Raw genomic sequence first — 12,593 nt, forward strand, 5'->3', positions numbered from 1 at the left:
ACTCACAGAAATTCACCTTTCTCTGCCTTTGTAGGATTAAAGGCATTCACTACTATGTCTGGTTTATCCCATTTACTTGAGACATGGTATTACCATGTGGTTCTGACTAACCTGGTTTTGTAATCCTGTCCTAGCCTTCTATAGATGGATTCACAGGTGTGTCTCCATATGCCTTCCCCCCTTTTAATTAAGGTGACATTTTTACTTCTTGTTTTTGAGACATGGTATTACTAAAAAGCTCTGGGCATCCTGAAACTCAAGATCTGCCTGCCTCTGTCTCCTAAGTGCTAGGTGGCATATTTCATGGCAAACAGAATTCTAATTTAGTTTTTAGTGATAGAGTCTTTCTGTGCTGCTAAACTTGGTCTCAGGTGATCTTTTTCTCTTAGCCTCTTGACTTGTGACTACAGCTCTACACCACTGTACCTAGCTGGTGTGCAGTTGTAGAGTTTGTGATATGTACGCTTGTACTATCATAATCCAGAGATGGAATGTTCTAGTTGTCTGTTGTCTTTAGTAATCCAAGCCACCTCTATTGTAGTTATTACTGTTTTTGCAGTTTTACCTTTCTCAGTATGTCATACTAGGCATTCGCGCTTTTTAGTTACCTTCTGATTTATTTTGTCTGCATAGGGCAGAGAGGACTCACTTTCCACACAGCACAAGTGTTTAGAGGTCAGAGGACAACTTTGAGTAGTGAATTCTTGCCTGCAGCGAGTGCCAGGGATGGAACTTAGGTTGTCAGGTTTTGCAACTAGCACCTTTATCAAGGCCCAGCACCTCATAGGCCTTGAGAGACCTAAGGTTTGTTAAGAGGCAGAATCACAAATTCAAAGTGCACGCAACACTTAAAAGGGTTGTACTGAGTTTTAAGGTTTGAGATATGGTTTAGTGGTTAAGAACACTGCTCTTGGCGTTGGGGATTTAGCTCAGTGGTAGAGCGCTTGCCTTGGAAACTCAAGGCCCTAGGGTCTGTCCCCAGCTCTGAAAAAAAGAAAAAGAAAAAAAAAAAGAACACTGCTCTTGCAGGGACCTAGATTCAATATCCAGCACCCACATTCTTTTCTGGTTTCCAGGGGAGCTAAGCTGAGCATGCATGTGGCAGGTAGACATGTGCAGGCAAATTCCCATAGACATAAAAAAAAAAGTGAGCTTTGCTACCCATTCCCATTTAAAAGTTTTTTTTTAATTTTTTTTTATTTTATTTATTTTTTTTCCAGAGCTGGGGACCGAGCTAAATCCCCAACCCCAAGTTTTATTTTTTTAAATTTTGAAATAGGGTTTCGGATATAGGGTTTCACTGTGCAGCCCACGATGGCTTTAAACTCACAGAAGACCAGTCTGGCTGTTACTAAGACATGCATCACTACCGTGCTTGCAAGGCCTCAGTTTTTATTTTTGTTTCAGATAGGGTTTCCAGCTCAGTCAGCCCACAGGGTTGACGGAAGGAATGAAGATTAAAGAGGAACTAGACTAATGACCCCAGTAAGTGCTGAGTCAGGTTTACTGTTTGTTTGTTTGTTTTTTTTTTTTCCTTTTTTTTCTTTTCTTTTTTTTCAGAGCTGGGGACCGAACCCAGGGCCTTGCGTTTGCTAGGCAAGCGCTCTACCACTGAGCTAAATCCCCAACCCCGGTTTACTTTTTTTTATTCAGCTGTTTTTATACCATTCTATGCATGTCGAAAAAATAGGGTCAATTCTAGGTCAAAGATGAAATAGTCAAGGAGCAAACAATAGGCACAAACAAGGTACTCAGGGACTTACCAAGATCTTGAGCCTGCTTCCCTGTTCTAGCCCAGTGTCAAATTCTTGCCAGTATCCTTGAAGTGGCACTAAGAGTTCTCCAGATCTCCCCGTTTTATTTCATAAACAAGGTTGTTCTGACAAGTGTCTTCTTTACCTGTCATTGAGCATGCATTAGCCAAAGCAATGCATTTCTGTCTTAGCTTGGTAAGGCTCTGTGTACAATTTTTTTTTAAAGATTTATTTATTATATATGAGTACACTGTAGCTGTCTTCAAAGAGGGCATCAGATCTCATTACAGATGGTTGTGAGCCACCATGTGGCTTCTGGGATTTGAACTCTGGACCTCTGGAAGAGCAGCCAGTGCTCTTAACCACTGAGTCATTTCTCCAGCTCTTCTGTGCAGAATCTTAACCCATTGACTGCCAGCCTGTTTGAGTTTCAAGCCTTGTATTTTGGCTGTCAACATGTTGAAGTTGTTAGAGGCAAGTTTTATCATAATGGGCAGGGATAAAAGTATTCCAGGACAAGAAGGGCCAAAATGATCAAGCCATGTAAGCCATTCTTGAAGCTTGACCAAGATGGAAATATTGACCTTAAGCCATGAATAATTTTATCAGCAATATCTGCAGCATCAAAACTCAGCACAACAGCATTCTTTAAATTCATAATCTTGTTATGTAAAGTTATAATATCCAGAGAGGTGTTAGAATTATGCCAAATACCTTGCAAAAAGGTTTCTGAATTTTCTCCCAATTATAGGGGCTATCATTGTAAGTTTTAGAGGTGACAAAAATCCATTGATATTTAGTGTGACACGCGAGAGAGCTTCTTATTCCTAAACTTTGAACCTCCTTTCCATTATTTTAGTAGGATCATAAAGAGCATCAGTTTGTTCTAACCCCTATCTAAATCTTGAATACTCAAGCATTAGTCACATTTTCTGCTAAATGATTAACAAAAGTAGCTGTCTTAACTTCTTGCATCAAAGCAATTGCGGAAGCAGTGGTGGTCGCTATTAATGTAATCCAAGCTGGTGTGCCGGCACTGATCAGACCTGGACCCTCTTGCTTCTGCTTAAAGCCTGACACACTTCTTGTAAGCTTTTTTCAGAATACCAAGGTCCTGTCATAATCACAGGCAATAAAACAAAAGCTGGCTGATAGACCACCATACCAGACATGCTAGATTTCAGTACACTAACATAATTAGAAAGTGTACAATCAATGTAACTTACATTAAATACCATAGAAGAAACAAAATTTTAACATGGCCTATTAATAAAAGATTAGGAGCCTTAACACAAGCACTAACACTTGTTCAAAATACAGATCCTGTCCCAATTTTGTCTATTGATAAATAACTTTATAGATAGCTACGGATGACTTCCAAATATGCCATTGGAAATGGCCTGCTTCTGATTGCCAAAGGCCTATGGCTGTCCCCTTTCGTCCAGTGTTTGACGGATTCCCTGCCCAGTCAATAATTCACATATTATTTGGAACATTAAGCCACTTTGGCAGTTGATTATAGCATTCTTTCCATCTAACCATTTTTTTTAAATGCCTACACATTCTCTGTGGGTTCAGATCTGCAAGGTCATAGCTTATGAGGGCCAGAGGCCGATCCCTCATAGAATTTGTCATGTCCGTCTCTATGCTTTGAGTTACAGTTTGTGAAATGTTTTTCTTCCAAATATGAGTAAACACAGAAATACACCCATCATTCCATCATTCGTACTATTCTTCACAAAGCAAACAGGAATCCCATCACCAATTGCATTGAAAGTCATGGTCTTATTATAAGTTTACTTCCCTGTCCAGGGAGATCCAAGAAGTTGAGTATTATTCCTGGTCACAAGAATCTCTGGTCTGGACCACACCAGATGTATCAGTGGTGTATCAAGAACATAGGCTCAATACAGCTTCCCTGTCACCATTGTCAGGGCCCTCAGCAAACTCACAGCATCATTAGTCCTAGCATCAGCATGTCTTGCCAATTGCTCTGGCAGCCATCACATTCCTTTGACATCCTGCAAGGGGGCGGGGGAACACAAACATGCCCTCTTCCCCATATTAACAACAGATTGGGACCATGCCATTGGCTTGTCATATGCTATAGCATTGCCCTCACTAAGGTATCCCAGCAGTTCAGTATGAGCTCTTAAATGTCTTAAAAAGTAAGGAACAGTTTTCTTTTTTCTTTTTCTTTCTTTCTTTCTTTTTTTTTTTTTTTGGAGCTGGGGACCGAACCCAGGGCCTTGCGCTTGCTAGGCAAAGCGCTCTACCACTGAGCTAAATCCCCAACCCCCAGGAACAGTTTTCTTAAACTGAGTTGTATCTGCATAAATAATTGTAAAATTTGAGAATTAGCAGTATCTAAAAAAGGAACAGTTTCAAGCAATTATAAACCATGAGCTATATATTGGCTATCAGTACACAAATTAAAAGCTTGATTTTTCAACATTTCAAAACCAGCAGACAGCACATAATTCAGTTATCTGTGCTGAATTGGGCATTGGGTGGGGGGTGACTCAAGAGAATAGACATGTGATCTAACTACATATGCTGCCTTCCCATCAGATAAGCCATCTGTAAATACAGTAAACTCTTTCTTTCTGGACTGCATGTGCAAATTTACAGGAAATACAAAAGCATGCATAGAGGCAAATCCTAGTAACTTATCTTTTGGATAGTGATTATCAGTTTTGCCCAAAAAGTTTGCACATGCAATAGGCCAAATGTCAGTATTCTGCAACAACTAATTTAATTGCTGTTTGGAATAAGGAATAAATACTTCATGAGACTCTTGTGATTGAATTGTAAACTGCCAATGTTCCTTTAGCTTTATATATACTTAACTATAATTTTTAAGTGTCTTTTGCAATATTAGAGCATAACCATAATTTTGGAAGGCAAAACACAATTTTTAATAGTGTAAACAATCCAGTCTCTTCTAAAATCAATACCAAGGGTGTTACTTTCATGTTAGAAAGTTTGGCTTCCAGTTCTTGTATGTGAATACATGATGCTGCAGCTTTTTTTTTTTTCCCTTTTTTTCGGAGCTGGGGACCGAACCCAGGGCCTTGCGCTGGCTAGGCAAGCGCTCTACCACTGAGCCAAATCCCCAACCCCGATGCTGCAGCTTTTAATACCTCATTAAAGAAACATTGTTTTAAATCCTATCTTTTATAAGTTTTTTTTTTTTTTTTTTTTTTTTTTTGGTTCTTTTTTTCGGAGCTGGGGACCGAACCCAGGGCCTTGCGCTTCCTAGGTAAGTGCTCTACCACTGAGTTAAATCCCCAGCCCCTATAAGTCTTTTTTTTTAGGACAGGAATTACATAAAATATTACCACAGTTTAGACGTATCTTTAGAGACCTGGTTCCCTAGGTTGACTCATGCCATGTATTGTTTCCCAGGATGACTCCAATCCTGACTTAACCAGTTTAAAATTTTTAAAAGATTTTTAAAAATTTATTTTATGTATAGGAGTACACTGTAGCTGTTTTCAGACACACCAGAAGAGGGCATCAGATCTCATTACAGATGGTTGTGAGCCACCATGTGGTTGCTGGGATTTGAACTCAGGACCTCTGGAAGAGCCGTCAGTGCTCTTAACCACCGAGCTACCTCTCCAGTCTTAGTTACCAGTTTTAAGCCAACTTTCTGTTACCAATGTTATAAATTTTTTTTTTCTTTTTTTCCGGAGCTGGGGACCGAACCCAGGGCCTTGTGCTTGCTAGGCAAGTGCTCTACCACTGAGCTAAATCCCCAACCCCCAATGTTATAAATTTTTAACAGTGCCCAATAACTTATAAGCCAATAATCTATAACCCCGGCATGCAGAAGTGCCCACACCCATCTTACATATTTAGAGTAGACAGACAACATTTACTTGCTTTTTCTAGTTGTAATTTCAGGAGAGGAGCACCTTGTTGTCTGCAGAACCCAATAATCATAGTCACAGATTTTTATAGGAGAAACAACCATCAGCTTTCTGTCCAGAGAAGCTGAGAAGCTGCTAGCCCCTTTAAGAGAGGCTTGTACAGCCTTTCCTTTCCAGCAGTGCTAGACTCCTAGCTACAGGTGCAGGGCAACTTACCGGTTTTTGTTGTGCCAATTCAGAGTGTTTTTTTCCTTTTTAATAAAAAAATCCTTGAAATGAGTTAACTAAATTAAGTGGTGAATGACCAGCAGATAAAGTTTTAACCATTTTTTCTTTTGAATATGAAACAGCAACAATCAAGCCATGAAAACACAGACATAAAGTGACAGACATGGAAAGACTAGCATACCAAAGACACAATAGAGAAGAGATAGAAGGAGATGTTCCACCAAGGGGACCCAGAACCAGAACTAGGCACTCCCCAGTGAGAGCCAGAGAGGAAGCAGGATGTCTCCCAGCTTCCTTCTAACCCCAGGAGAGCTCTGGAACAGGTTACATTCACTTCCTTTCTCTTTGACCAAAGCATCCCCAGATGGGGAGGCTTTTCTGAAACCCATTCTCCCCCTCAGGTCTAGGGTCTAAATTATCTCTTATCAGGGTCCAAAAACTAAAGGTTCCTATGCAAATTATCTTCACTCTAGATTTTAGCCCCCCCCCCCCCCCCCACGCACACCCACACGCACACACACAACCATTACCCTGTCCCATCTTTACAGGATTTACTCACTGCTGGCCCAGAACTTCTGTATTCTCCTTTGCACATGCCTCTTTCCCCCCAGTTTCCTTCACTGTACTCTTTGTACTTGAGTTCCAAAGTTGAGACACCATTTGACCAAGCCAGCTCAGTCAGTCAACAGGGTCTCGACGGAGGGAGTGAGAGGGTTAAAGAAAGAAAAGACAACTTGAGAACGTTATAGTATGATCCCAGGAAGTGCTGAGGTGGCTTGGCTTTTTTTCAGTCTGCTTTTATACCATTCTAGGTACATGCAAAAATAGGTTCAGTTCTGGGTCAAAGACAAAGCCACGGAACAAACAAGACATAAAGGTTCCAGGGTAGTCAGGGTCTTATCAAGATGATCTAGATCTTGAGCCTGCGTGTTTGTCTTAGCCCAATATCAAATTCTTGCCTGAGCCTATTTGTTCTAGCACAGTGTCAAATTCTTGCCAATATTCTTGAAGCAGCACCAAGAGCTTTCCACACACCTGCCTGTCTCCATCTCCTGAGTACTGTTGTTATCACACATGCATTACCACCATTCTTGACCTTAGTTTTTATTTTTATTTGTTTGAGACAGTGTTTTTCTATGTAGCTTTAGCTGACTTGGGACTTGCTGGTGCTGACAGAAGTATGTGCATGTATGTGCAGGTGTTGACAGAAGTATGTGCATGTATGTACAGGTGCTGATAGAAGTATGTGCATGTATGCACAAGTTCTGACAGAAGTATGTGCATGTATGTGCATGTGCTGACAGAAGCCAGAGGTGATTAACTCTTCTGGAGCTGGAGCTACAGGTGCTTGTTAGTCTTCTAACATTTGTGCTGGGAATTGAACTTGGGTCCTCGGGAAGAACAGTCAGTTTGTGCTCTTAACCACTGAGCCATCTTTCCAGCCCCTCCATTTGTTTTTTTTTTTTTTAAAGATTTATTTCTTTTATATATATGAGTACACCGTAGCTGTCTTCAGACACACCAGAAGAGGGCATCAGATCCCTTACAGATGGTTGTGAGCCACCATGTGGTTGCTCGGAATTGAACTCAGGACCTCTGGAAGATCAGTCAGTGCTTTTTTTTTTTTTTTTTGGTTCTTTTTCGGAGCTGGGGACCGAACCCAGGGCCTTGCGCTTCCTAGGTAAGCGCTCTACCACTGAGCTAAATCCCCAGCCTGGCAGTCAGTGCTCTTAACCAGTGAGCCATCTCTCCAGCTGTCCATTTTTTTTTTTTTCCCGGAGCTGGGGACCGAATCCAGGGCCTTGAGTTTGCTAGTGTCCATTTGTTTTTTAAACTGGGAGTGCATGTGTATGCTACCGTACGAGGCTACCTAGATATCTAGATATTCCAGACTACCCAAACTTCTAGCAAAACATTGTTATGTTTTGTTTTATTAGTGTGTGTCTGTATGATGTATTATGTGTTGAGTGTGGGTTCAGGAGGTCAGAGTATCTACGATAGGTTGCCTGGATCAAATCAGATCCTCAGGCTGAGCTATTTTACTAGCCACCAGTCTAGAAGCTGTGAGTTAACATTCAGGAGTATTACTTAGGTGTGGTGTGTGTTCAGGTGGCACTTTGTATTGTGCTACTTTTGTCTTTTCATGTGCACGTTTCTCTTTAAAATTCAGACATGTTTTAGGGTGCTGGAGCAATGACTCGCTCACAGTACTTGCTGCTCTTAAAGAGCACCCATGTTCAGTTCACAACTGTATAACTCCAATTCCAAAGGATCTGACACCCTCTCCTGGCCTCCACAAGCAGCAGGCGCGCGCGCGCGCGCGCGCGCGCGCACACACACACACACACACACACACACACACACACACACACACACACACACACACACACACACACACATTGGAAGTCAAACACTCATACCATAAAGAAAGGTAGACATTTTAAATGTGGTATTAAAGTCTTTAGATTCTAGTGTGGTGGCACACACACTGGGGAGGTCAAGGCGGGTAGATTGTCTGTGAGATCCATATCCAGGGCAGCTAAAGCTACACAAAGAAGCCCTGCATGGAAAAACAAAACTAACCCCCCCCCTCCAAAAAAAAAAAAACGAAAAAACAAACTTTAAAACACATGTGATATTTAATAACTTCTGTTTTTTAGCTCTTTGCTACTGACCCCATTAGAATATGTTTGAAATCTTTGTCAATACATCTTTGCCCATATTCTGATTATTTACGTAGAATTTAAATTCTTGGAAGGAAATTTAGCAGCTCAAGTGTCATAGATATTAATAAAATCCATACAGCTTATTGTCAGATTCCTAGAGAAGCCAGTAAAGCACACTGACTTCCTGTGAGGCAAGAGAAGAGCCATTGGACAGAAGCTGCCTCCAGGGTGTAGTGCTTTCGTGACACTCCCCTTTGCTCTCTCTGCTGTTAATACTGACTGAGTTTTGAAGGTGCATATATTGATGTAAATGATTCAGCTTTCAGTTCAGCTACCTGTTGAGAGATCATTCCAAGGGAAATGACTGTTGCTAGTCATATCCATCTCTAGCTGAAATTTGTGAAATTTTTGTATCCCTGACTGTCCTCAAACTCACCCTGTAGACCAGACCTGCTTCTGCTTCAGATTGAAGGCATCTGCCAACCGTGGATTTATGTGATTCATTACTTAAGGAGGAGCTATTCTTTTTTTTTTTTTTAAAGATTTATTCATTTATAGTATGTAAGTACACTGTCGCTGTCTTCAGACACACCAGAAGAGGGCATTGGATCTCTTTACAGATGGTTGTGAGCCACCATGTGGTTGCTGGGAATTGAACTCAGGACCTCTGGAGGAACAGTCAGTGCTCTTAACCACTGAGCCATCTCTCCAGCCCAGGGGGAGCTATTCTTGGGACCATTCTGGCCACAGGTGGGGGAAGCAAGAAGTTGCTCTTTTTTCAAAAATTATTTTTATTTTATTATCTTATGTGTATGGGTATCTTTCCTGCTTGTGAGCCTGTATACAAATAAGCGTGCAGGGCTCATTGAGGTCAGAAGTGTACATTGGATCTCTTGGAACTAGAGCTGCCATGTAGGTACTGGGTCCTCTGGAAGAGCAGCAAGTGCTCCTAACCACTAAGCCATCTCTTAGGCCCCGCAGTTCCTCTTTCTTGACATGTGCTTAAAAAAGTGTTAAGTTAATTGACTTTTTTCTAAATACATGTGTAACTGAACAAATTTGTTCTCAAAAGACATTCTAGCACAGGTTAGGGAGTACTGAGTACTGACATCTTGCTTTTTCTGAATTTTATCTCTCTTGTACATGCAGCAGAGGACTGGACAAACTGTTACACCTAGCAGTTGAGGAGTAATAAGCTTTAGTTAGAATGCTCTCCAGTCCTGTCTAAGTGATGCTGAGGATGGAACCCACACAACTACTAGAATTACTGTTTTGGTCCATTCATGCCCTCAGCACAGGGCTCACCTGTGTGTGCTTTATTATTCTGTGGTTCCAGTGATTGCATCGGTTAGTAGTCTGTGGTGTATTTAAGTGAAAGGAATTACAATTGATGAAATGTATTTAGTTCTAACTTTTAAAAATGTTAGAGTTCTGTTGTGTGTGCTGTGTGTGTCCATCCTGTCCTGTCTCTTCCCCACCCCTTTCCCTTCTATTTTAGGCCAGCAGGAAGACAAGAGTGGGGAGAATCAGAACCAGTACAGAACAATGTCCAGAACAGTGGTCAAGGATTTTAGAGTACCTCCTTCTCTCTCTCTCTCTCTCTCTCTCTCTCTCTCTCTCTCTCTCTCTCTCTCTCTCTCTCTGTGTCTGCCTGCCTGCCTCTGCCGCCCCTCCCCCCTTCCTCCTCTAGCTTTTGAGGCTTGGAACTCACTGTGTAGACCAGGCTGTCCTTAAACTTAACAGAGATCACCTGTCTTTGCCTCTAGAGCACTGGGATCAAAGGCATGCACCACTACCACATGGCTTTTCTTTTTATTTCAATGACAGCTAAAAAAAAGCATTGCCATGGGTGGGAATGAAGCAGTGTTTTTATGTGGGCTGTGGAGTAGTGTCTGAATGGATGCTTTACTTAATTGTTGTATTTGCTCAGATTTGAGAAGGAAAAGAATGGGTATACATTGAAATCTTACAGTTTGGAAATAAGATATTCCAGTGTTGGGTTCTAGACTTTTCTGGGGAAACACAATTCTCCTTCCCTCCCCACACAGGAAGCCTGGGACAGAGCAAAGTCTATCTTGGTGAAACTCACAGTAACCTAAAACTTGTTACTTTTTTTTTGACTTGTGAGTTTGTGGCTTGATGGAAACGGCTACTTTGAGTACACCGACAAGTTATCTTACCTTTATAATTACTACTGTATGTCTGTGTGTGCTCGTGTGTGTGTGTGTGTGTGTGTGTGTGTGTGTGTGTGTGTGTGTGTGTGTAGCCTGTGGGAAGTCAGTTCTTTCCTTGCACCCTGTGGGAAATGTCTTAATCCAGTCATTTTAGCAGGTAATGACATTGGAGCTGATGAAATGGAAGCTTAAATAGGCTGCTTTAGTGAGATGTGAGGAAGGTTTCTTATGTGCTTTCTCCCTTGTTTTTTGATATTTGGGGGCTTCCTGGGACTGCCTTCTATAGATAGATGTTAGTCTCTGACAGTTTACAGCCTCATCTTGTTACCCAAGAGTGCTGGTTCAAACTGGCCTCCCTCATCCCTGACTGCTGAAGGAGATACAGCCCTGTTAGGATCAGCGACTTGCCACTGAGCACCTTTGTGCTCGTCTCTGCTTATTAAAGAAGCATGGGAACAGTAACTAGCATTCTTGTCATGGTGCATTTCATGCCTTGAAAATGAAGGCAGTAGGTCAGGTAACAGATCATTTCTGAATCTTGATGGTTTAAAGGTGAGTGAACGTTTAATCCCTTGAGTTTTGTTACTGTGTTTGTTGCCTTAAATATAGAAAAGTCTTCATTTGTGCATAGTATGTACGCAATATTCATAATGCTGACGCAAGCTTTCCCTTCTATTCTGAACACTAGGTGCGCTCTATGGATGAATTAAATCATGATTTTCAAGCACTTGCTCTGGAAGGGAGAGCTATGGGCGAGGTAAGTGAGCTGGTGTGGTTGACAGTGGGTGTTCTTAGGGAAGCTTGGATTTGTCTTTCATCAGTTGTGTCTGAATCTAGTCTCTAGGAATCTGTGCTTGCCTTTCCTTGTTGCCATCCTCAAAGTAGGAATAGGATGTTGGAGAATTGTGCCAAAACTCTACTGGTGACTTAGTACCTTAGTCCAGTTACACTGCAAAGCACCAACTGTGAGCACTGACAATAAACGTGTTAATGCGTCAGCTGTGATATGAGGCGTGCAGTCATGATGCCATTTATCTTCATCAGGTGTTCTTACCTTTGCCTCCATGCTCAGTGGCCAGGTGCTTTCCCATTGCGCTGGAAATCAGAGCGGTCAGTGGCTTGTGTTACACAGGTGCTCTTCAAAAGCTGGCACTCAGGCCTCCATTTTGAATGCTGCTGTTTCTTAGGTTTCTTACTTACAGATAGAGATCTCAGTTGGTCAGAGCAAATTCAGAAACAACTTTGGTTTCTTAGCATTTAAAATTTTTTCATTGTAGTGATTTGCCATTGTCTAGAAGGAGAGTGTGGCTAAAGTCCTGTCAGACTCGGAAGGGTCTGCTTGTTGGCAGGAGTCTGTACCCATGACAAATACTACTGTATTGACCGTTCAGATGTATTGCTGAAGGCCTCAGAGGTTCACTAAGAGGCCGGTCACTTCTGGTTGCCATTCTGGACAGTAATCCTAGGACTGTCTGTTTTCTTCTGTACATAAAAAGCTCTCTTAACTACTTCAATGTTTTGAAGGTGGAAGAATGACTATACTTCAGACCTTTTCTGTGTTCCAGCCATTAGATAACATTTGTTTGGTTTAGGGAATGCTATTTGGTCCTGGCATTGTGCTAGGTTTAGAAGATCAAGAAGTTATGCAGTCCCTTTGTTGAGCTTACACCAAGTCCTCCTGGGTGCTCTCTGGCCTCTATTGCTTTGTCCTGAGAGTCTTGCTTATTTTGTTGGAAGATTTTGCTTTGAATATTTCTGAATTTTCTTATGGTCCAAGAAGCTAGTGTCTGTCTTAACATCTTGGGTTCTAAATTTTAGGAAATGATTTGGTAAGTGTCCTCTGTCTGCCTACTATCATTGGAGCAGCATGTGCTAATAAACCTTGCATGTTACTGG

At 41.6% G+C, this 12,593-nt stretch overlaps 1 protein-coding gene across 51 annotated transcripts in view; it reads left to right on the forward strand.

Moving 5' to 3' along the window:
* Pum1 (pumilio RNA-binding family member 1) overlaps positions 1–12,593 on the forward strand; it is a 117,239-nt gene that overhangs the window by 21,098 nt on the left and 83,548 nt on the right. For all 51 annotated transcript variants that reach the window (NM_001437073.1, NM_001437075.1, XM_087550008.1 and 48 more), the window contains exon 3: positions 11,386–11,454. In NM_001437073.1, coding sequence (NP_001424002.1) covers positions 11,386–11,454 — 69 coding nt within the window. The remainder of the gene's footprint in view (positions 1–11,385; positions 11,455–12,593) is intronic.

Source organism: Rattus norvegicus, chromosome 5, assembly GCF_021556685.1.
Source record: "Rattus norvegicus strain SHRSP/BbbUtx chromosome 5, alternate assembly SHRSP_T2T, whole genome shotgun sequence".
Lineage (NCBI taxonomy): Eukaryota > Metazoa > Chordata > Mammalia > Rodentia > Muridae > Rattus > Rattus norvegicus.